Source organism: Hyla sarda, chromosome 3, assembly GCF_029499605.1.
Source record: "Hyla sarda isolate aHylSar1 chromosome 3, aHylSar1.hap1, whole genome shotgun sequence".
Lineage (NCBI taxonomy): Eukaryota > Metazoa > Chordata > Amphibia > Anura > Hylidae > Hyla > Hyla sarda.
The window spans coordinates 192,745,336-192,771,615 of record NC_079191.1 but is presented as its reverse complement, the minus strand read 5'-3'; the positions used below and the strand labels follow the sequence as shown (position 1 = coordinate 192,771,615).

Genomic DNA, 26,280 nt, shown 5'->3' with positions numbered 1-26,280 from the left:
ATCTTCTTCTTTCCAGCATGTCACCAATACATACTTTATGCACACGATCACTTATGGCCCTGACCACAAGTGCGTATGCGTTAGTGCTCGAGGTCACAGCACGTATTGGTGGTTTGCTGGAGGGAAGAAAATACATATTTATGAAAGGGGCTGCATTACAAGGCTGGGGGGGGGGGTTATATTATTTTAAAGAATACCCTGTAAATCCAAGACTAATCACATGTGTAACTTTGCTTTTCTGCACACAGCCGGTTTGATAACACAACGATGGCTTTCTCTAGCTGTCGCTGGGCCTATACCTTTATGTGTTTTTTTTTTTTCTTTTCCATTCCTATTGAATTAAATAGAGTGTGCTGTAAGCGACCCCTAGAGGCAGCTAAAAGCAACCAGAAATTCATCTAGTATCTTTCTGTATAAATTAAAGCAGGGGAAAGTGGGGGGTCAGGATCCTGCCACCCTCATAGATAAGCTAATTGAAGGGACAGTGGTATTCTGGAATCTTCATCATTTATCAGGCTCAAGTGTATATTTTGTAGTGGCTGTGCATGGCCCCTCCTCTCAGCGGCCCCTCCTCTCATCTCTAGTGTCCAGTTAATTGGTGTGTTGAGACCCCCACTGATCTTTAAAATTAGCCAGGGGCTGTACGAGACAGGCTCTAGTAGAAGTCTGTGGGACCTGTCTCAACAGATTCCTTTGAAAGTTTCACTATCATTTAAGAAGGATTTTAGAATGATATGGGAGAAGTGCTTAGTTGAGTGCTTGTTCTTCCTTTCTTTCTTCTGCAAGGAGAAGAGAGTATGGGAGGAACAAAGCTCAGCTGAGCCCCCCCCCCCCCCAATTTAAATGATTGAACGATTTTAAGGTTATCTACTGTGTGTAACAGTCTATATTTTACCAAAATGTCTTGTTTGTTTACAACACTAATACGGTACATTCTGTTCACACTGTATAAAGTTATAAAACAAACACAGGTAATGCTATTTTTTTTAGAATATGCTCAATAAAGAATGCAGCAGGTATGTAGAAAGAACTTGGCACTCACCTGATGACCGTTGCAAACATGGAGGCTTTATTTCATTAAACGATACAGGACATCAAAACAACAGATTTTCTGTCCTGATGTTTTGTTGTCCTATATTGTTTAATGAAATAAAGCGTCCATGTTTGCACCGGTCATCAGGTGAGTGCTACGTTCTTTCTACATACCTGCCATTTCAGTTTTGGTTTCAATACGGGAGCACCTCCATACTGACCACTGTGAACACAACACAGAGCTGTTCCCAATCATACCCTGGAACACACCTCTTTAGTGCCGAGATAGCTTGCCTCTCTTTTTTTGCACCTCAATAAAGAATGCAATGCACGTCTACACAATGCAAGTTAACTGTGCGGAAAAAGTACGCTGCTGTTGAGCAAGGACTACATGACTTGGGGCCGCATGTTGTAAGATCACAATGTCATTCTGCTATCACTTGTGATATCAGCAGTGCGACATTGTGATCTTTTGTCACGTCGTCAAAACTCCCCTTGAAGTCCGAGCCTTAAAGGGGTACTCCACTACCCTGCTTCCGGAGCTCCACTCCCCAGCGTCCGGAAGTTTATTGTTCCGAACGCTTTGTGCGGGCTTCCGTGTTCAGGGCCGCCCCTCGTGAGGGGCGGCCCTGAACACGGAAGCCCGCACACAGCGTTCGGAACAATAAACTTACAGATGCTGGGGAGCTCCTTTAAAGGGGTACTCCGCTGCTGTCACGCCCCCACCCCCTCAATGCAAGTCTATGAGAGGGGCGTGAAAGCAGCGGAGTACCCCTTTAAAGGGGTACTCCGCTGCCCTGCTTCCGGAGCTCCACTCCCCAGCATCTGGAAGTTTATTGTTCCGAACACTGTGTGCGGGCTTCCGTGTTCAGGGCCCCCCCTCACGAGTCATGATGTCATGAGGGGGCGGGGCTATGATGTTACGAGCTCCCAGAGCCGGCTCCAGCATTGTACAGTTTGTTCCAAACGCTGAGCACCGGAGTACCCCCTTAATGGGCCCAGTAAGAGTAACGCTACATCATGTCTGTAATATTACCCAAGTAACTGCAGGCTGCACAATCTCAGCTGTACATGTAGATTAATGTGAGGTCCTAGCACATTTTGTTTGAGGTATTCAATGAACTAGCTTTCTGTGTCTCATGTTAATTAAATTAAGTAAAATGTATCTATTGTTGTGTTTTTTTAATCAACCTAATTTTCTTCACCTCATCTATACAATGTCTCATTTATTTAATAATTAAATATATAAATATATTTTTTTTGTATTTTCAGATGAAAGAGACAAAGTACAAAAGAAGACATTTACTAAATGGATTAACCAGCACCTAATGAAGGTAAGTTCGGTATAGTAAGGCATCGTGATGCTTTTTACCTGCAATTTTGCCGTGATTTTTGAGAAATTGCAGTAAAATAACGCATCAACAATGTGGAAAAACTGCTCCATGTAAATACCATAAAAAAAGGCTGCTTTTATACAGTGCAGTATGTGCCTGATGTGTCAAAACTGCATTTAAAGGAGATCTGTAGTGCAATATAACTTATCCCCTATCCGAAGGATAGAGGATAAGTTATAGATCGTCGGGGGTCTGAGCGCTGGGGCCCCCCGGGATCTCCTGGACGGGGCCCCAGCAGTATGCTGGAAAGGGGGCGTTCGGTGTCCGCATGAGGCGGCGGCCAACACGCCCCCCTCCATGTACCCCATAGAGATACATGGAGGGGGCATGTCTGCCGCGGCTTTCTGCTTCACTTCTTGCAGACTGCTGCAGCCCCTTCCAGGAGATCCCTGGGGGCCCCAGTGCTCGGACCCCCCGCGATCTATAACTTATCCCCTATCCTTTGGGTAGGGGATAAATTATTTTGCGCTGGAATACTCCTTTAAACAGTATCTAAGTTTTGCTTGGTTCATATTGCGTTTTGATTTCAGTTTAACTGATGTGTTTAACATATATGTTTAACGGATGCATTTCAAAGTGCTTTTTTGGCTCGCTTTTTGGCACATGTTTAACGGATGCATTTTTTTGAACATGCGTTTTTGATGAATTTTCTATCAGTTAAACATATTAGTTTCTGTCAAACATTGGGTGGTTCAGTGGGTGGGTGGGGACTTTTGGTGGGTGGTTCAGTGGGTTTTCCTTTGTGCTTTACTGTTCTAGAGAAAGGTGCTGAAATGCTTTCTTCTGTGTATTTCATAGTAAAGTCTAGAATTACTGATTTTTGGTCACTTCATATAGCAGTAAAAAAAGCAATCAAAAAGTCCCATCAAAACAAAAATGGTACCGATGAAATCTACAAATCACAGTGCTAAAAAGAACCCTCATACAGCCCTGTATACAGAAAAATTAAAAAGTTATAGTGGTCAGAAGAGGATCATTTTATGCATACTAATTTTCAAACAAAAAGTTATAATTTTTTTAACGTAGTAAAATAACCCAAACACCTATATAAATTGGGTATCATTTTATTGTATAAACCTACAGAATAAAGATAAGATAAAAAAAAAATTCAAAAAAAGTGCATAGTGTAGAAACGGAAGCCCCCAAAATTATCAAAATGGTAGTTTTTTTTCTCTCAACTTTATAACTATATATATATATATATATTTTTTTTTTTTTTTTTTTTTTTTACCGTAGATTTGGTGGTAAAATGCTTGTCAAAACAAAATGCAGAGTCCCAGGTTATATAATGAGCCCCAGGGTATGTAATGAGTCCCAGGGTATATATCCATATACAAAAACCCTTTGGGGATAAACCACTCCGTATAACTAGACCCCTTAAAGGAGAAATACGTGATTGAAAATTTTATAAGTTTCAGATCGCGGGGGGTCCGACCGCTGGGGCCCCCCACGATCTCCCGTACAGGGCCGCGGCTCTCTGCATAGAGAGCGCGTGTCGACCACTGTGCGAGGCGGCGGCTGACACGCGCCCTCCATTTACTGCTATGGGAGAGCCGAAGCGCTGCCCATAGCAGTGTATGGATGGGGCGTGTCGGCCGCTGCTTCGTGCAGTGGTCAACACGCCCTCTCTAACCAGAGAGCCGCGGCCCTGTACGGGAGATCGCGGGGGGCCCCAGCTGTCGGCCCCCCCGGCGATCTATAACTTATCCCCTATCCTTAGGATAGGGGATACATTTTTCAATTCCGTAGTTCTCCTTTAATAATGTACTTTTATTGTAAGTCTTAAAATTGTTTTTATAGAACTATTTTCTCAAAATCTGTGTAGTGGAATAGTTGCTCATAGCAACCAATCATAGTTACATAGTTACATAGTTAGTACGGTTGAAAAAAGACATACGTCCATCAAGTTCAACCTGGGAATTGAAGGGTATGGGTGTGGCGCGATATTGGGGAAGGGATGGGATTTTATATTTCTTCATAGGCATTAATGTTATTTTTTGGACAGACCCTTTTAAAAATTAACCCCTTAAGGACCAAGCCCATTTTAACCTTAAAGGGGTTATCCACGATAAGGTGATTTTAGTACGTACCTGGCAGACAGTAATGGACATGCTTAGGAAGGATCTGCTCTTGTCTTAGGGCTAAATGGCTATGTTGTGAGATTACCATAATACTGTGGCTATCTTTTGGTGAACTGTTATTTCTGTTTGAGTTTTCTTTTTTTGACTACAAATCCCATAATTCCATTTTCCTCCCTCCCACACGTCAGCCACCCCACCCATTGAAACATAAATGAGCTGCATCCATTCAAAAGACCTGTGGTTTTCAATCAGGGTGCCTACAGCTGTTGCATTAGTTGCAGATTGATCCCTCTCCCACCAAGCGATCGCTCCACCCATTGAAGCAGACAGGCTCCCTGTCATCAGCTGACTAGTGAGTCAGGTCTCGGCTGCATTGCAACTTGGGAAAAATCCGAGACAACAGTCACTTTGTATGCTGTTAAAAATAAATATTGGGGTGAAAATCACAGAAGAATTGTGAGAAAACTGTCACATACAGGTACAGACACTATATTATTAACTACACTAACTTTACAGCCCCTGTAGCATAGTCAAATAAAAAAAATTCCTGGAATACCCCTTTAACCCCTTAAGGACGCAGGACGTAAATGTACGTCCTGTTGAGGTGGTACTTAACGCACCAGGACGTACATTTACGTCCTGTGCATAACCGCGGGCATCGGAGCGATGCCCGTGTCATGCGCGGCTGATCCCGGCTGCTGATCGCAGCCAGGGACCCGCCGGCAATGGCCGACGCCCGTGAACTCGCGGGCGTCCGCCATTAACCCCTCAGGTGCCGGGATCAATACAGATCCCGGCATCTGCGGCAGTTCGCGATTTAAATGAACGATCAGATCGCCCGCAGCGCTGCTGCGGGGATCCGATCATTCATAACGCCGCACGGAGGTCCCCTCTCCTTCCTCCGTGCGGCTCCCGGCATCTCCTGCTCTGGTCTGAGATCGAGCAGACCAGAGCAGGAGATGACCGATAATACTGATCTGTTCTATGTCCTATACATAGAACAGATCAGTATTAGCAATCATGGTATTGCTATGAATAGTCCCCTATGGGGACTATTCAAGTGTAAAAAAAAATGTAAAAGTAAAAAAAAAGTGAAAAATCCCCTCCCCCAATAAAAAAGTAAAACATCCGTTTTTTCCTATTTTACCCCCAAAAAGCGTAAAAAACATTTTTTATAGACATATTTGGTATCGCCGCGTGCGTAAATGTCCGAACTATTAAAATAAAATGTTAATGATCCCGTACGGTGAACGGCGTGAACGAAAAAATAAAAAAAGGCCAAAATTCCTACTTTTTTAATACATTTTATTTAAAAAAAATTATAAAAAATTTATTAAAAGTTTTTTATATGCAAATGTGGTATCAAAAAAAAGTACAGATCATGGCGCAAAAAATGAGCCCCCATACCGCCACTTATACGTAAAAATAAAAAAGTTAGAGGTCATCAAAATAAAGGGATTATAAACGTACTAATTTGGTTAAAAAGTTTGTGATTTTTTTTAAGCGCAACAATAATAGAAAAGTATGTAATAATGGGTATCATTTTAATCGTATTGACCCTCAGAATTCAGAACACATGTCATTTTTACCATAAATTGTACGGCGTGAAAACAAAACCTTCCAAAATTAGCAAAATTGCGTTTTTCGTTTTAATTTCCCCACAAAAATAGTGTTTTTTGGTTGCGCCATACATTTTATGATATAATGAGTGATGTCATTACAAAGGACAACTGGTCGCGCAAAAAACAAGCCCTCATACTAGTCTGTGGATGAAAATATAAAAGAGTTATGATTTTTAGAAGGCGAGGAGGAAAAAATGAAAACGTAAAAATTAAATTGTCTGAGTCCTTAAGGCCAAAATGGGCTGAGTCCTTAAGGGGTTAAGGACCAGGCCAATTTTATTTTTACGTTTTCGTTTTTTCTTCCTTGCCTTCTAAAATCCATAACTCTTTCATATTTCCATCTACAGACCTATATAAGGGCTTGTTTTTTGCATGACCAATTGTACTTTGTTATGAAACCTCTCATTTTACCATAAAATGTACGGCGAACCCCCCAAAAAAAAATTTTAGGGAGGGAATTTAAATGAAAACCACAATTTTTAAAATTTTGGATGGTTTTCTTGTCACACTGTACACGTTACGGTAAAAATGACATGTGTTCTTTATTCTGTGGGTCAATAGGATTAAAATTATACCATGGCTAGATACTTTTATATTTTTGTACCGCCTAAAAAAAAATCTAAGACTTTTTGTACAAAATCAGTAATCTAAAATCACCCTATTTTGACCACCTATAACTTTTTCATTTTTCTGTATATAGGGTGGTATGAGGGCAAATTTTTGCACCGTCATCTGTACATTTTATTGATACCACATTTGCATATAGAAAACTTTTAGATAATTTTTTAAACATTTTTTTAAATAAAATGTGACAAAAAAGCAGCATTTTTGGACTTTTTTTTTATTTTTTACGTTTACGCCATTCACCATATGGGATCATTAACATTATATTGTGATAGTTCGGACATTTACGCATGCGGCGATACCAAATATGTTTATAAAAAAAATTTTTTACTCTTTTGGGGGTAAAATGGGAAAAACTGACAATTTTAATTTTTATTGGGGAGGGGATTTTTCACTTATTTTTTACTTTTTATTTTTACATTTTTTTTTTTTTTTTTTTTTTTTACACCTTTTATGCACCTATAGGGGACTATCTATAGCAATCATTTGATTGCTAATACTGTTCAGTGTTATGCATAGGACATAGCACCGATCAATATTATCGGTGATCTTCTGCTCTGGTCTGCTCGATCTCAGACCAGAGCAGAAGACCCCGGGAAACGGCCGGGGCCAAGTGAGGGGACCTCCGGCCGCCATGCTGGATGATCAGATCGCTGCGGCAGCGCTGCGGGCGATCCGATCATCCATTCAAAGTACCGCACTCACGTGATCTGTATTGATCATGGCATCTGAGGGGTTAATGATGGACATCCGCGTGATCGCGGGTGTCGGCTATTACCGGCGGGTACCCGGGTGCTGCTAGTAACCGTAACCTGCCGTGTATGACGCGAGCACCGGTCCGATGCTCGTGGTCATACACAGGGCGTAAATGTACCTCCTGGTGCACAAAGTACCGCCAAACCAGGACGTACATTTACGTCCGTGGTCGTTAAGGGGTTAAAGAAGCAATCTGATAGGTTGCTATGGGCAACTGGTCAACTTTTCCTCTACACAGGTTTTAAATAGTTTATCCCCCATAGACTGTAGGGGTAAGTGCAAGAAATTTTTGAGACTTGCGCTTAAGCTAAAGTGAAGGAAGGTCACTGATGTGTATGGCAGATGCTAAATTTCTCGGGGAACATTCAGTTTAACTATGTGGTTACCGTAGTTATTTAATTGTGATTAACATATGTAGGTCAGTGGGGTAAGTGGATAGAAGTCAATGTTAAAGTAGATTGCCAATAAATCAATAAAAGAGTACCTGTCTCCAAACTAAACTTTTAATATATTGTTCCTTATGTAATTATAAGACACTTTGCTATTTACTTGCTGTTAAAATTCTCAACCTTTATATGCTTTTATTGTGATTGAAAAAACGGCCAATAGGTGGCTCTGTTCTGTTCCCTGCCGCAAGTCAGTTAGTTTGGTAGTCAGTTAGTTTGGTGTCCTCCAGGCCTAGAAGGAAGTGCGTTTGGGGCATGGCGAGGCACAGCTCGCAGGCTTCAGTGATATTCAGCCTGCTGGGGAACGCCCACTTTCTCCTGCCGGGAGCTCACACAATGTGAACAAGGGGAAAGGTAAGGACAGAAGGGGTGTTAGGAGTAGTTAGGAAGTATAATCTGTGTTAGTTTAGAAAATATGGTTTGATGACAGGTACTCTTTAAGCTAACATGGAAGCAATAAAACAATTTAGGGCTTCAGTGGAACAGCTGGCTTAGGCCTCTTTCACACTATGAAATAGTTCCGTTTAGGAACTTCCGTCACAAGTTCCGTCACTATATCGGGGAAAACCTGCCGTTACAAAACCCCTGACGGCCGTGACTAAATTGCATTGCAGCCTATGGGGTTTTGTAACTGCCCATTTGCACCCGTATATGCCCGTAATTCATTACGGACCTGATACAGTGACGGAACATCATGGCGGAAAAATTACTGCATGCAGTAATTTTTCCGCCACAATGTCCCGTCACTGTATAATGCCCATAATGAATTACGGGCATATACGGGTGCAAACGGGCAGTTACAAAACCCCATAGGCTGCAATGCAATTTAGTCACGGCCGTCAGGGGTTTTGTAACGGCAGGTTTTCCCCGATATAGTGACGGAACTTGTGACGGAAGTTCCTAAACGGAACTATTTCATAGTGTGAAAGAGGCCTAAGCATTCTGTCAAAAACAGTCTGGTTTTTCCATAGCCACCAGTCACAATTTAGCTATCATTTTACCAGGGCTATCTGATCAATTAAGGGGGTGCTCCAGGAAAGTATATATGTACATTAAAAAAAAAAGCGCCAAAGTCACCACACTACCTGAATATGTTCCCTGTAAATGATCCTACCTGATATGCATGGCTCCTTTGCCCCTGTTGTCTTCCTTGGCTGCTTGATATTTTCTAAAATCTTTTCTTCCTCACCATGCTCTGGGGATGTTTCTGCCAGCAACGATGGTGAACAGACAGAACAGAGTGATGACGTGGGCCATCAATCACGCTAAGGGGGGCAGGATTAAAGCCAGAGCAGGTGGGACTAGCAGAGGATGACTACTTATGGGCTGGTGGGGGGGACACCTTTCAAACTTATCCTTACCATCGCTTCTGGCAGGAACGTCTCCCAGGCATGGTAAGGAAGAAGATTTTACTGCAACATGTTATGTATGGTAACATTTCATAACAGGTTTTGTTTTAGTGCAGATTTTGACTTCCCTATTGAAGTCAAAAGAGAATACTGCCAACAAATCCGCTACTAAGATGCATGCTGACCGACAAAATCTCTCACACTACTGTACAGAGGCTCCATAATCCCCCCCCCCCCTGGTTTTTGTGTACTTGGCAATACATGTCAGTATTTGAGGCATGTCATTAATTCTAGAACATAAAATCACTGTGGCCAAGCCGCAAACAATGACCAGCGGGTGACCATGGAACTCTCTGCATGTAAGGTCTGAAAAATAATAATATTTTCTATCCATATGCAGCTATTACTGGAGTTTTCCCAAGAAAACGCAAAAGCATTTTATAACCATAGTCACCAACATGCCAAAGTGCATACATCTTTTTTTTTTTTACTCAGTTTATTGATACATTTATTTACATTTATTTATTTATATACATTTATTTACATTTATTTATACATCACTAATACAGTTCCACGAAAGAAGGATACATTAAAGAAAAAGTAAAAACAGAAGAGTACATAGAAAGCGGCATAATATGCAAGTCAATAAACACCTAGCTATGTCGGCACAGATGGTGTCAAATAGAGGATGTACATCACAATTAACTCAACCCACACAAATAAACTGCGCATAACCAACCACTGTAGTGGAAACTAGCGCAACCAGTGGAAAATGGGGTGGATGAGGGGAACACACTAACATTAGACAACACAAACCACAAGACACACACTGACAAACGTAACATACAACACTAACACTACGGTCTCTGCCCCCCAGGCAAGAGAAAGGGGTAGGGCAGTGAGAAGGGCAAAAGGGGAAAGGAAGGAGAAGGAGCGACCAGAGAGCGAGAAAAGGAGGGTGGCAAGGAAAAAGAAAAAAGGAAGGAAAGGAGAGAAGAAAAGAAACTAGGTAGTGGCGGTACTCAATTGATCCCTAAGTGCAATAAACCTGGAGGCCGTATAGGTGGCCCGGGGGTGAGCACACCAAGCACCCCAGATATTATGGAATTTACCGGGACACTTGCGATGTTTGTATACCAAGTATTTGTAATCCACTTTCGTATTAACTAAGGAGCGCCAGCCGGTCAGGGTAGGAGGCTTCGGGGCCATGCATTTCAATGCAGTTGTCTTACGAGCAAGGAATAGAGATTCCTTGAGAAAAATACGGTCATAATGGGGCCATGTGTCTTCATCAAGCAGTCCCAGTAGGCAGTGTTTAATGTCCAGTCGTAGGGGCCCACTCACCAGAGAGTCCAGGAAGTTCACTACCTGAGCCCAAAAGGAGTGGACCTGCGGACAAAACCACATCAGATGTAGAAAGTCTGCGTCTGAAAGGCCACACCTGTGGCAATTGGCGGATGTATGTCTACCCATCTTGCTTAGTCTGAGAGGGGATAAGTACGACTGATGGAAGATATATAACTGTGTCAATCTGTTATTAATGGCAGGGGACACAGACATATGAGAAGAGAGCGCCTCATCCCACTCCTCACTAGTGAGGGAAGGGACTACTCGCCGCCATTTAGATTCAACAGTCAACGGGTCCCCCCTCATCTTAGCATTCAGCAGAGCAGTATACAAGGAGGAGATGAGTCCCCTCGGTCCCTGAGTGCGGAGGACACCTATTATAGGGAGAGTAGAAAAATTAACAGCAGGATCAGGAAACTGAACAGAGTAGGCATGGCAGAGCTGGAGGTACCTGAACTGTGAGTGATTCAGTAGAGCATAAGTGGCCTGGAGATCAATAAACGGCTTAAGCCCCCTGTCATCTCTAACGTCTCCCAGGGTAGTGATCCCATGGGACCTCCAAAACTGCGGATCCAGGGCATCTGAGAAATGAGGCAGTAAGGGGTCAAACCACAGTTGCCTATCCAGCACCACACCAGTGGTGACAGGTAGTGTGGGTGTCAATAATGTCCTCCAGATGCACAGGGGTCAGGGACGAGGAGTAGGAGAAACACACCAGGTAGGCAGCAGGTGGCGAGAAAGGGATCAGTGAAACGGGACAGGCAGGGGGCAGGAGGGAGTCCAAATGAGGGGAGCGGAACAGTTCAGGACATCGGCCCTCAGAGGACCGTGGGGTAACAGGTCAACGGGGCTCAGTTACTCACTGTCAGTGTGCCCAAAGTCCAGGATACCGCAGTGGGTGCAGGTCAGCAGGGTCCTTGCAAACGGGGGCAATAGAGTAAGGCAGGTAAATCCGCTCCATGTCAAGCTCCGGGCCTAGGGGCCGCCCTCCGCCGAGAGGCCCACTCCTCAGCCTCCCGGGGATCCTGGAAGAAAATAGCCCGCTCGCCATCCACTACACACAGCCTGGCAGGGTAGATCATAGAGTAGGGCACGTCCATATCCTTAAGTTTACGTTTCACCGCCTGAAAAGTAGCCCTCCTTTTCTGCAGGTCAGGGGAGAAATCCGGGAAAATGGACACAGGGGCCCCATTGTGAGTAATCGTTGGTAGGCGGCGGAGCAGCCGCAGCGCCAGGTCCCGGTCGTTGCAGTTCAGCATGCGGGCCAGCAGCGGTCTCGGAGGAGCACCCGGAGGCAGGGGGCGCATGGGCACCCGATGAGCGTGCTCCACCGCGAAGGCCGAGGAAAATGGCGCGTCAGGTAAGAGTTCTTTGAGCCACCTCTCCACAAACACTCCAGGGTCAGGGCCCTCGGCACGTTCAGGCAGGCCAATTATCCTCAGGTTATTCCGGCGAAGCTGGTTTTCGAGGTCGTCGGCCTTCTCCCTCCACTGCTGCGCCGAGCGATCAAGTGACTCCACCGTTGCTGAGAGCAGGGACACCCGGTCCTCCACCGCGGAAATGCGATCCTCCATTTGGCGCACCCGGTCACGCAAGGTGTGGAGGTCCTGCCTGATGAGGCCTATGTCTATCCTCACCTCCTCCAGCATAACGGTGAGGGAGGTTTTGCAGGCCGTGATGGCGGACAACAGTTGCGTTGAGACCTCTTGCAGTGTTGGTTCTCGCGGTGTCCCGGCAGAGGGTGTCCCCGCTGCGTCCGTCGTGGCTGAGGAAGGGACAGCGTCAGAGGCCTGTGAGGATTCGGCACCATCTTGCGAGGTAACATGCGTGTAGGTTTTTAACTTCGCCGCGGCCGCCGACCCGCTTTTGTTGGCTGGCATAATGTTGCTAAGGGACCCACTTCGGTTCCGAAGCCTCTGGGGGAGAATCCAGGAGTCCAGGATGAGTACAGGATTATGGAAAGCACAGATTCAGTGCGGAGCTACACCACCATGCGTCCGTGCTGCTCGGCAGTCAGGCCACACCCCCAAAGTGCATACATTTACACTGCATCCATCAACATGTACGGCTCTTTTCACACCATTTTTTTGTGATGTCTAGTGAGGGCATACATCAGGGATATACTTCAAAATGGATACCTCCGCCATATAGCTATGACAAATGCAACTTTATGGCATAGACACCCATGTTAAAATAAACATACACTACCCTGTGGAATACAGCATAGGTCTGCTCTATTCCATCAGAAAACAGAGGCCAAACTGTGTGGTAGACACTGAAGAAGCATGTTTTTGTGTCTATGTGACCATAGCAACATCCAGATTCATGAGATCATTATGTGTGAGTCATGAAAGATTCCTACCAATTTTTTTCCATATTACACAACTGTCTGTTCACAGCCCCAGGCTCATAGTATATGCTGCACAGTGTAAGAAATGTTTGTGGAGGCCTGACATGCACAAGGTATTGCAGAAAAACACCACGTTATTTAGTAGTCTTTTTATTGGAATTTTTGTGTGCATTTTTTTTTACCAAATACACAAAAATAAATAAATAAATAAAAATAAAAAACCACTGGACTTGATTTACTAAGAGTTATGTGTAGTTTTCTGTGTTTTTTTTTTTTCCCCTGACGGACAGTTTGTCATGGTATGTACGAATTTTTCCCTATGTTTTGCCCGTTTCTCTACATTTTGCTTGTTTTGCATTGTGTGTGTGAAGAAAGCTGAGGTACATGACTTGATAAATCCATTCCCCGCTGTATTGTGGCATTTATATGGTGTTTTATGGGTCGTCAGTGGCTTTTTTTCATAAGACTTGCAAAACAACAGTGTGTGTGTGTGAAGGAGCTCTTATATGTCAAATTTCATAAATATATGTGAAGAATTGCCTTTGGTGTTCAGTGATATTTTCTAAAAAAAAAAAAAAAAAAAAAATATTTTATTACATTGCTGATAACTATAACTAGGAGTATTACTTGAAAGAGGTCCAGAAAGACACAAAAAATTACAGTGGACTGTAAGGTCTCATTCACATGGCAAAATATCGCCCCACAAAAATTCTGGGCGGACATTCTATTTGTGGTATGTGAACAGGATCATGAACCACTCAGACATGCACAGTCTGAATAGACTGTGATTCATACAGATTCCGCTGAAAGAATTTAAATTTACACCGGAATTTCTGCGCATAATTTTTAAGCTGGATTCCACTAAAAAATTCTGCCATGTAAAGAGGCACTAGTGACTCGTTCACATTGTGGATATTCTGCCAGCTGAATGTTGACTTGCAGCATGTGCTGCCGAAATCTGTGTGGACATGTGTCATCTCAATTGGGATGTTGGATAAACTTTTCTACAGGGAGGGGAGGCTGATTTGTGAGCAACAGCTATTGTGTATACCTCGTTATGTATTCACTTGTGTCACCTTTAGCATAATCCTTTTTGTGTTGATAAGGCGGACACTAGTGGGTAATGATCTGTACGGAAGTAGTAGTCTCTGCTTAGTTTTAGGTCTAGGGGCCAGAATGGAGACTACAAGATTTCAGAATTATTTTAAAATATAGATATTAAATCGAAAATTAGAAAACACAATCCCAAAAATCTGTAAAAAAATATATGGTTAACATAAACACTTGATTTCAACATTTGGTCATTTGATGACTCATTGCCTTTAACCACTAATGGCTGTACAAGAGTAGGTCAGTAAAAGGTGTGGGGTGACAACAGTGTGGAATAGCAAAAGAGTGCATGATAAGTCTAAACAAAGGGTTTGCTGGTGTCTGACCACAACCTGCAAATTTGCATAAGGCCAGTTTTCCAGACAGTTTATTTCTGGCTTTTTTTTTGGACAACTACCACTGCAGTTTTTGAGCCTAAGTAGATCCAGCAGGAAGGAGAAATGTAAGTCCTTCTTTCATATTTCTCATTCCATGAAAACTTGAAAAAGAAAAAAAAAACTTTGTTCATTAGCATGTTCTCACTCCTATAAAGTTTTTTCTTTTGTGCAGTTCTGGCTTTTGATCACTTTTTATAAAAAATTTTGGGGGATGTAATGTAACAAAAAGTCAACAATTTTGGTGTTTGGAATTTTTTTGTGTTTTCTCCATTCACTGTACAGGATCAGAAACATGATCATTTAATAGTTAAATTTTTCTTTTTTATACAGTGTTTTATTTGAACAATGGGAAAAGGGGGTGATTTGAATATTTATTAGGGGAGGGATTTTTTAAAAATATTTTTTAATCCATTTTTTTACTTTTTTTTTACACACTTTTTTGGCCTCCCTATGAGCCTATCATAAGCCATCATTAGATGGCCTACATAGATCAATGGCATGCTATTGCACTACATTGATCCATGAAATCTGTGCTTGACTGCTAAGGGCTTCCAAAGGCAGCCTTAAGCAATCACAAAATCAGGGAAGATGCTGAGGACAAGGTAAGGCCACGGGCTTCCCTAGCAACCCATAGCCCCCCCCCCCAGCGCTGCAATCTATGGGACCACTAAACACCAAGGAATATTTAATGTTTATGTTACGGTGAGCGCTCCGGTCTGGCGCTCACCTCCTTGCTTCTCGCCTGCCTCCATCTCCTGCTGCAGCCGGCTTGGATTCACATCATGGGACGCTCACCAAATGCCCCTTCTGCCTTCTCCTCTGCTTCTCTGCTCCGGCGAGCGTGTCCCCGTTCCCTAGGGCGCACACTCCGGAGCTCGGAAATTTAAAGGGCCAGTATGCCCAATAATTAAGTAATCACCCATGCCTCAGTTATAAGTTCCTCCACCTCCCACACTTCCCTGCCAGATCTTCATTGCCCCTAGCCTGAGATTAAGCATTCCTATTGTCTGTATTTTGACCCTTCAGCTATGTTATTTGACTACGCACCTTTTGCCACCTGCCCTGACCTTCTGCTAAGTCTGACTACGCCTGTGCCTCATCCTTCTGTACCTCGTCTTGACCAGTTACCTGTGTGGTCGAGTCGTATCGGGGTTAGTGACCTGGGTGTCACCTGCCGCAGCAAGCCCATCCTGCCTTGCGGCGGGCTCTGGTGAAGACCAGCGGCAACTCTGCTCCCTGATATGGCCCGTGTCATCTGCCATACAGGTTGGAGGATCCACATCCAGCAATGCTAATACTACTACCATTGGCGTTACAGCAAGATCCGGCCATGGATCCCACTGTGGTTCCGCTGGCTGATAATCCGGATCCCGCCTCAATAGTGGCTCTCAAGTCACAGCAGTTGGCCCAGAAGGCACAACAGTTAAACCAATTGTCCGCCATGATGCAACAGTTTCTTTCTGCTCAACAACAACTGCAGCAGACACAGCCTCCTCCTGCTCCAGTGTTGCCTTTCGCTCCTGCAGTCGCCTTGGGATCTAAGCTCCGCTTGTCTCTTCCTGAGAAGTATGAGGGGGATCCCAAGTATTGCCGTGGTTTTGTGACACAGTGCTCCATGCGCATAGAACTTATGACGGAACAGTTCCCTATGGAACGAGCAAATGTGGCCTTTGTCCTCAGTCTCTTAACTGGAAGGGCCCAGGCCTAGGCAACCCCGCTATGGGATCGCAGTGATGAACTCACTACTAATCTCCAGGCTTTTCTTTCAGAATTCCGTGGAGTCTTTGAAGAACCTGCACAAGCTTCCTCCGCTTTGCTGAGTCTTTCTCAGGGTAACTCCTCTATGGGTGAGTATCCCATCCAATTCTGTACCCTAGCATCAGAGTTATCCTGGAACAATAAAGCTCTTTGCACCACTTTCAAGAGAGGACTTTCTAGCCCTGTCAAGGATGTCCTTGCTTCCCAACTACATCAAGAAAGGGAGTCTGCACTACCTCGGCGCTTTCCTCGCCTTGCACCCGTCTTCCAGCAACCACCGCAAGCTTCTATGTTGCCTCCCACTGTGGAGGCTATGCTGGTGGATCGGTCTCTCCTGACCCTGCAGGAAAGAACCCGCCTTTACTTCCCGAAATCCAGGCCATGTCTAAATACATCCAAGAAAATCTTCAATAATGATTCATCAGAAAGTCGTCCTCCCCTGCTGGAGCCGGATTCTTCTTCGTGGAAAAAAAAAGACGGATCTGTGCTACCTTGCATCGACTACCGTGGCTTGAATAAAATTACTTTCAGAAACTGCTACCCACTTCCTTTGATCTCAGAATTATTTGATCGCCTGCGTGGAGCGAGGATCTTTTCCAAACTTGACCTTCGTGGGGCCTATAATTTGATCCGGATATGTGAAGGAGATGAATAGAAGACCGCGTTCAATACTCGTGATGGACATTTTAAGTATATTGTCATGCCTTTCGGACTCTGTATATCTCCAGCAGTCTTCCAGGAGTTCGTCAATTACATATTTCGTGAACTCCTATACTCCTGTGTCATGGTCTATTTGGATGACATTCACATCTACTCGACCAATATCCATATTCACCGCTCTCACCTCCAAGTTTTACAGCGTCTTCGAGACAATCATAGCGGGTCGGGCCCGGCACCTAGCAACGGTCGGGACCCGTGGCTAATAGGGCGCGGCACTGATTGTGGTGCCTCGCGCTATTAACCCTTTAGACGCAGCGTTAAAACTTGATCGCCGCATCTAGAGTGAAACTAAACTGCTGCCGGTTAGCTCAGGGGGCTGTTCGGGATCGCTGCAGTGAAATCACAGCATCGCGAACAGCTCTAGGACATGAGAAGGGTTCACTTACCTGCCTCCTGGTGTCCGTTCACCGAATGACTGCTCAGTGCCTGAGATCCAGGCATGAGCAGTCAAGCGGCAGAATCATTGATCTATGTTATCCTATGGGATAATAAAGATCAATGTAAAAGATCAGTGTGTGCAGTGTTATAACCCCCAATGGGAGCTATAACACAGCAAAAAAAAAAAGTGGAAAAAAAAAACGTTAATAAAGATCATTTAACCCTTTCCCTAATAAAAGTTTGAATCACCCCACTTTTCCCATTTAAAATAAAAAAACTGTGAAAATAAACATGTGATATCGTCACGTGCGGATGTGTTCAAATTATTAAAATATATCGTTAATTAAACCGCACGGTCAATGGCGCACGCAAAAAAATTCCAGAGTTCAAAATAGCGTATTTTTGGTTATTTTTTATATCATGAAAAAATTTATAAAAAGTGATCAAAAAGTCTGATCAATACAAAAATGGTACCGCTAAAAACTTCCAATCACTGTGCAAAAAAATTAGCTCTCATACCACCCTGTACGCGGAAAAATATAGATTTTTGGGATTTTTGGGTAAAATGACTAATGTCATTACAAAGTAGAATTGGTGGCCCAAAAAATAAGCCATCATATGGATTTTTAGGTGCAAAAAAAAAGGGTTATGATTTTTAAAAGGTAGAGAGGAAAAAACGAATGTGCAAAAATGGAAATACCCTCGGTCCTTAAGTGGTTAAATGACGGACATCGGAGCTGATAGCAGTGGACATCTCCCAGTTATGACGCAGACCCGACCCGTGGGCCCGCGTCTTGTCTGCTCACCTGACCCGTACATGTATGTCATGGATTGGGAAGGGATTAAGTATCCTGCAGGAGCAATTGATGAATGTAAGAAATGGATTGGCGATTCTTGTTTTTTCCCCGATTGTGAACTGTGTGTGTAATAGCTGACTAGAAAGGATACCAAAGACTTAATTATTTGGGTAGAGAAATTAAATGAGAATAGGCTAGTTCTTTAGGACTTAAAGTTTACCTGTCAAGAGCAAAATTTTTTTTTTTATATATATAAAATAGATAATACCATAATGTATACTGTTGAAGAGAGGATTATGAATATTCATGAAGGGGAGTGTATCCCAGGGCCAGTGCTGGTGGGTAGAATGGTGCACCAATTCTCTTAAAGTTTCACTTAAATGGAAAAAAATAGGTAAAAAATAAAAATGCAGCTGAGGCATATATTATTGCTTACAAAAAAATTTATTTAAATTTTGGGGGTGTGGGGTTAGTCCTTACTTTTTCGTTGAGAATTGTTAGAATGCAATTGCTTTCCATCAGCTCTTTTTAGTCCTTTCACCTAATTCCCTCCCACAGCAATCCTGTTACAGAGCATCTAATTTCAAAACAGATGTCGTGAGTGAGGTTGCAGTACTTAGTATTCATTCCCTGTCTGTTCTTCTGCTTGTTACATTGTTCAAAAGACAGTATGCTGGAAAAACACCCCATTATTCCTATTGTGCCAATAAAGATGTATATGTATATATGACAGTAAGGCGATCATATAGGCTGGAGGGGCTGGTCAGCGGTGATGTCTTGTTTTAGGAGAGAGAGGAGCTGAGGAGCTGGAGACAATTGAAAATGAAAAAATCGACATAACTTCCTGTTGGTGTAAGTCATGCAGAAACATTCTGAAGCCAGTAAATTTAAGTGATAGCTGTATTTTTATACAGTTTTATGATACCAGAATACCATTTTAAAGTTCTATAAATATATATATGTTCTGTCTCCTTAATTTACTGCAGGTACGGAAGCATGTAGGAGATCTTTATGAAGATCTACGAGATGGACATAACCTAATCTCTTTATTAGAAGTACTCTCTGGAGATACCCTGGTAAGTTTTTCTTTTTTTTTATTATTTGTTTTAGGGTAAAAAGGTACAGTTTACATTTATTATACATTTCATGAGCTGTCCCCAAAGTGAAAATTTTACTTATTTGGTTCCATTTTTTCCTCAGATTATATTATATTTATTAAGTGTATTTTTAACCTCTTAAGGATGAAGGGCGTACCTGTACGCCTTGCGCCCACGATATAATGCAGGGTCATGGGCTGACCCTGCGTCATATCGGGTCGTTCCCAGCACCTAGTAACAGCCGGAACCCCTGGCTAATACCAGACATAACCGATCATGGTGATTTCCGGTTTTAAAGGGGTACTCCGGCACTAAGACATCTTATCCCCTATCCAAAGGATAGGGGATAAGATGCCTGATCGCGGGGATCCCACCGCTGGGGACCCCCATGATCTTGCACACAGCACCCCGTTATAATCAGTCCCCGGAGCGTGTTCGCTCCAGGTCTGATTACTGGCGATCACGGGGACAGAGCATTGTGATGTCACAGTTCCACCCTCGTGTGATGTCACAGCTGTCACGCCCCCTCCCATAGGCTTGCTTTGAGGGGCGGAGCGTGACATCACACGGGGGCGGAGCCGTGACGTCACAATGCTCCGTCCCCGTGATCGCCAGTAATCAGACCCACCGCAAACATGCTCCAGGGACTGATTCTAACGGGGTGCTGCGTGCAAGAGCACGGGGGTCCCCAGCGGCGGGACCCCCGCGATCAGGCATCTTATCCCCTATCCTTTGGATAGGGGTAAGATGTCTTAGCGCCGGAATACCCCTTTAACCGCTTAGACGCGGTGATCAAAGTTGATCGCCACGTCTAAAATGTAAAATAAAATGCATCCCGGCAGCTCAGTCGGGCTGATTGGGACCACCACGGTGGAAACTGCAGTGTCCCAATCAGCTTAAGATACAGCATTCCTCCTTGGCGTCCGATCATCGATTGATTGCTCCAAGCCTGAGATCTAGGCTGGAGCAATCAAGCGCCAAAAACACTGATCAATGCAATGCTATGGCATAGCATTGATCAGTGTATGCAATCAATGTATTGCATGATATAGTCCCCTATGGGGGCTATAACAGTGTAAAAAAAAAAAGTTATGTTATTTAACCCTTTCCCTAATAAAAGTTTGAATCACCCCCCTTTTCCCATAAAAAAAACTATATAAATAAAAATAAATATAAACATATGTGGTATCGTCACATGCGTAAATGGTGTACACGTAAAAAAGATACCAAAGTCCAAAATAGCGTATTTTTGGTCACTTTTTATACCATAAGAAAATAAATAACAAGCGATCACAAAGTCCGATCAAAACAAAAATGGTACCGATAACAATTTCAGATCACGGTGCAACAAATTTGCCCTTTTACCGCCCCATATGCGGAAAAATAAAAAAATCATGGGGGTCTGAAGATGACATTTTTAATCAAATTAATTTTCGTGCATGTAGTTATGATTTTTTCCAGAAGTAAAACAAAATCAAACCTATCTAAGAAGGGTATGATTTTAATCGTATGGACCAACAGAATAAAAATAAGATGTAATTTTTACCAAAAAATGTACTGCGTAGAAACGGAAGCCCCCAAAAGTTACAAAATGGCGTTTTTTTTTCTTCAATTTTGTCCCACAAATATTTTTTGGGGGGTTTTAACGTAGATTGTTTGGTAAAATGACTGATGTCATTACAAAGTACAATTGGTGGAACAAAAAACAAGCCCTCATCTGGGTCTGTAGGTGCAAAATTGAAAGGGTCAGGTTTTTTAAAAAAATAAGTAGGAAAAAACGAAAGTGCAAAAACGGAAAAACGCTCCGTCCGTAAGGGGTTAAAGCAAAATAAAACACAATCTGTCCACTGATGCAAAATTGATAATGGGCCCCCACTAATAGTGTCTTCTTATGTAGCAGCCCCCAACCCACTGAATGTATACATCCCCCCAAAAAAATTAATTTGAGAACTACAAAATGTGAAATACTCCTGAGTATAATTGGAGCAATATATACAAAAAAGAGAGACAAATGGCGCTCTATGTCCCTTTACCAGGTAGGTCCTTTCGGATACAGGAAAAGCCATCTCTGTGCCCTCACCTGGTAGTGTCACGATCTGGGTGTTGCATCGATGATGTCTTATATCAAATCAATGTAGAGCGACCAACACATTTTCCAGGAGGCAGACAATATTCAACTGCGATCCAGGCTTGGACATGGGAGAAGAATCAACAGGAGATGATGCTGCACCTCGGCCAAGGAAGTGAAGTAGACAACAAAATTTTTTTATATTTTGTCCAGCGCCAGCCAGGAGATGACAACTTTTCGCAATTATTGGGGACAGTAGGCAGTGTAATAAATAAAATGTATTTATTTTCAGTACAATAAAAACTGCGTTTTAAGGGATATCTCTCATCAGGTCTCATTGATCGATGAGACCTGATAAAGAGGAGAGATGCCCCTTGAAACGCATAGTCTTTTATTGTACTGAAAATAAATACCTTTTATTTATTACACTGCTTACTGTCCCTATACTTGGGAATAGCTGATATCCACTGGCTGGTGCTAGACAAAATATACATTTTTGTTGTTGCCTGCTGCGTTGCCTTGGCCGTGGTGAAGCACTATCTCCTCCTGTAGGTATTTGGATGCTCAGAGACGGTTTTAGGTGTCATAATATGCCTGTCTGGACAAGTCTTTATGGCCATTGCTATTGGCATCTAAAGAGCTAAAAAAAATCTAAATGGACTTAACTTACAGATATTTACATGTTGGTAATATTAGTAGTATAACTAGATACCTTGTATTACAGTATCATAAGCATTTTTTGTTGTGTACCCTTCTAGTTCCCATTGCTTTTAACCCTTTCTATGGTTACCCCCCCCCCCCCCAATCCCACCTCCTCCAGTTTCATTATTGTTTTATGTTATAACCATGACTTCCTTTGCCTTGTTTGCCTCCTTTTCATTATGTTCTTTTCATACTCTTCTCTTCATTTGTGGTCTGTCTTGTGTCTTTGCCGTGCCTTCTTTTTCTATCTGTTGTGTTCATTAGCCGAGGGAACGAGATTTTTTGAAGACCTTACGGTTGGTGAGTCCCTCAGAAGCATGCGAGTTTGATCAGCATGAGGAGGTGGATGATGAGGATAAGGGGGTAGGTGTGACCCCCATAACAATACTAATTCATGTTTAGGTTTGCAGTGACACTGTTTTTCACACAAATAAGTTAACTTGTTATTAAAATTGTAGAGCTAACTATGCCTAGTGATTCCTGCTATTTAAAGAGAATCTGTCAGCACAGCATGTCTGTTTTAGCAAATACTTGTATTCCCTATGAAATAACAATGCTGAAGCAGAGTTTCTGAGCACTATGTGGGAGATTTATCAAAACCTTTCCAGAGGAAAAGTTGTCCAGTTGCCCATAGCAACCAATCAGATCGCTTCTTTCATTTTTAACAAGGCCCCTGCAAAATGAAAGAAGCAATCTGATTAGTTGCTTTGGGCAACTCTTCCTCTGGACAGGTATTGATAAATCTCCCCCTATATGTTGTGCATTTTCTCTAGTATTCTTCTTAGAATATACAAATACATTGACACCTGGGTTGTCACTTACCATTCCCTCTTTCAATAAGAAGTGTTCTTACAAAGTCTGATGCTGGATAGTATTAAACCTATGTAGGGACACACGCAGTTGACAAGGGCAATGGTATTCATATATTTCCAGGAAGAATAACAAATAAATGGAACAAAGAAGAGTTCTATTGTTACCCATTAACTATTTTCATACTATTTTCATTTTCAGCTGTTATTAGCTGTTTTAAAGTGTATCTCTAAAGTTCATCTACCATACATTCTCCAGATTGGTTGTACAGTCCACGCCGGTTTGTTAGGTTGCCAAGGCAACCATGCAAAATCCTGTGAGTTCTGTGCATTAGTCCTATTAATTAGAAATGGGCTTATGCACGGGACTCACGTGTTTTTCATACAGTTGGCACTGCAACTATATCGCAAAGCATGGACTGCAATTCTCCATGCTGGATCTGAAGAACTTTTGAGTTTCTAGAAAACCAAACATACAATTTTCATCATTTTTTGCTTCCAAGTGCCTCCCTTGCTAATCTGTGCTGTGGGGATGGTCTCTAGTCCAAATCACCCTACTTCCCACTCTGCCAGATAACATTACAGTCCCCTCTTATTTTTACTGCAGAAGGATTCTTCTCAGCTATATTGTCATGATATTACAGAGACTTTGGTTCTGCCCTTACAAACAAGGCAGAAATGTTTATTGGCTAATCTGCACTAAACAGAGGATCACTGTGCAGAGACCTGGCCAAAAGGGAAATAACAGCATATCTGTCCACCAGCATTCAGTTTATTAGGTGCACATACACATTTAACACCAGGTGGTGTCATACAATACAAATAAATGCCATAATCTTTCTCTGGATCTTTTTCAACATAAATAATATAAAATATAATTTATTGTTTTATGATTTATATGAATAAGATATTTAAAGAGGATGTCCCACCAACAATGCTTATCCCCTATCCAAAGGATAGGCAATAAGTAGTTTGATCACTGGAAGTCTACTGCTGGGGACCCTTGTGATCTTGAGTGGGGATCACAATTCTCCTGTCTAACTGGAGTGGCATCATGGGTGCACACTGCTGCTTCAATTATTTTCTATGTGACTGCAGTGCATAATGTATATGAACAATGCTCCATTCAGAAGGGAGATTCCAGACTCCACTTCATGAAATCCCATTGATTATGTATCTAATTCCCTAAGTGTTGTTGGTGGGACAGTCCCTTTAGTGAGAAGGTAGCAAGTATTTACTAAAAGAGACATGCCTATTTTACCAGTATTTATCAATAACTTACTATAGCTGGTAACGATAGCAGGGATCATTAGGTCCCTTCTTCTTTTTGGCAGCCATATGATGGCTCATTGACCCTTCTATATAAAAAATATGGAACAATATGGATGTACATCATAAATCTTTTTTTTACAGTTCCATTTTTAGTTTTGTATTGTATCTGTTTTGTTCCATATTTTGTCTTTTAAGCAATGTATGAGTAAAGAGCATTGCAGCCGAGTTAGTGCCACCTCGTGTGGTCTTAGAATTTGGACATCAGTAGTTTTATGTATTAGTGGTATAACACAGGAAGGATAAAAGAAACTTAATAGAAAATAAAATAGATGTTATTTGTAGTAATACATAATATTATGAATCTGGTAACTGTTGGGTAAATCCTGTGATGGTGTTATATTGTATTGCTACACAAGGCATTCACTTCCTGAGCAGATCTGTGGTAGAGATCCTTTGGCTGTAGGTCTAGGTGCATTTTCGTTCTATGACTGTGAGATAATCTGGATGATGCTAGTGTATTGTAGATGTAGAAGCAATGGAAGGCAAATTTGCTGGTTTGTATTTTTTTTAAAGAGTATTATGTGTTCCAATAAGCAAGTCAGATTATTCACAGTCAAATAGCTTGACTCTTGCTGCATCCCACACCCCAGTCCTCTTTATTATACAAGCAGTTTGCTTTCACCAACTTTTTCTTCTCCTTCCCTCGCACTTCCTATTTGGCTGTATTCTTTTCTGTCTGCTCACATATATCTTGTATTAAATGATTTTCTTCACTTGTTGTTGCTTCTGCAAATTACGTAAGAGGTGTGTGAAAAAACAGCCACCTCCTTCTCCCATAGTTTTGTACCATTGGACCTTGGAGACGATGAGGCGAAAGTCAGTATTAACACTGCTTACACATTAAATGTGAACATAGATCGCACAAGTGGAATTCATTGACAAGTTAGCCTTCACTTTCATAAATCGCACAAATGGAATTTATCAAATATTTGGCTTTCATAAGCTTCCAAGGTTGTTTCTAGAAATTTGTTTCAGCTAATTTCCCAAATTTTTTGAAAAATGTTGATTTGATCTGAATAAATTTACGGCGAATTGATATAATAAAGTGTGTGTTTTTTTAACTTTTTTTTCTTAATTTTTTTACATTTTATAGGTAGTAGTACTACTCCCGGCATGGAACAGGCTGTTCCATGATGGGAGTAGTACCTGTACTAATCGACAGATCGCCCCGGGGTCTTACACCCGTTGCAATCCTGCTATATAAGGTATAGATGCGGGCGGCCGGCCACTCTTCTGCGTGATCCTGCACTATGTTCTGCGATGTGAAGTTCTTTACAACACAGATCCATATTTCCCGCAGAGAGCTGTGATTGGCCAAATGGCTCCAGCCAATCACAATTCTCTGCAGGAAATATGAATAATAGGTAGATATATATACACAGTGGGGATCAAAAGTTTAGGCACCCCAGGTAATAATTTGTATTAATGTGCATAAAGAAGCCAAGAAAAGATGGAAAAATCTCCAAAAGGAATCAAATTACAGATTAGACATTCTTATAATATGTCAACAAAAGTTAAATTTTATTTCCATCATTTACACTTTCAAAATAACAGAAAACAAATAAATGGCGTCTACAAAAGTTTGGGCACCCTGCAGAGTTAATATCTTGTACTGCCCCCTTTGGCAAGTATCACATCTTGTAAATGCTTTTTGTAGCCAGCCAAGAGTCTTTCAATTCTTGTTTGAAGTATCTTTGCCCATTCTTCCTTACAAAAGTCTTCCAGTCTTCTTTGAGATTTCTGGGCTGTTTGTCACGCACTGCTCTTTTAAGGTCTATCCATAGATTTTCAATTATGTTGAGGTCAGGATATTATGAAGGCCATGGCAAAACCTTCAGTTTACGCCTCTTGATGTAATCCCCCGTGGATTTCGAGGTGTGTTTAGGATCATTATCCATTTGTAGAAGCCATCCTTTCTTTAACTTCAGCTTTTTCACAGATGGCATCAAGTTAGCATCCAAAATTTTCTGAAATTTTATTGAATCCATTTTTCCTTCTACTCGTGAGATGTTCCCTGTGCCACTGGCTGCAATATAACCCCAAAGCATGATTGATCCACCCCCATGCTTAACAGTTGGACAGAGGTTCTTTTCATTAAATTCTATTCCCCTTCTTCTCCAAACGTACCTTT

The 26,280-nt window shown here is 42.3% G+C and overlaps 1 protein-coding gene across 20 annotated transcripts in view; it reads left to right on the top strand.

The window, feature by feature from the left end:
* The window catches only part of DST (dystonin), a 613,928-nt gene that overhangs the window by 215,074 nt on the left and 372,574 nt on the right, over window positions 1–26,280 (top strand). For 13 of the 20 annotated variants that reach the window (XM_056565776.1, XM_056565768.1, XM_056565761.1 and 10 more), the window contains 3 exons: window positions 2,305–2,366; window positions 19,128–19,217; window positions 22,273–22,371. In XM_056565776.1, the coding sequence (XP_056421751.1) occupies window positions 2,305–2,366; window positions 19,128–19,217; window positions 22,273–22,371 (251 nt within the window). The remainder of the gene's footprint in view (window positions 1–2,304; window positions 2,367–19,127; window positions 19,218–22,272; window positions 22,372–26,280) is intronic. The other 7 variants (XM_056565774.1, XM_056565763.1, XM_056565775.1 and 4 more) reach the window with 2 other exon arrangements.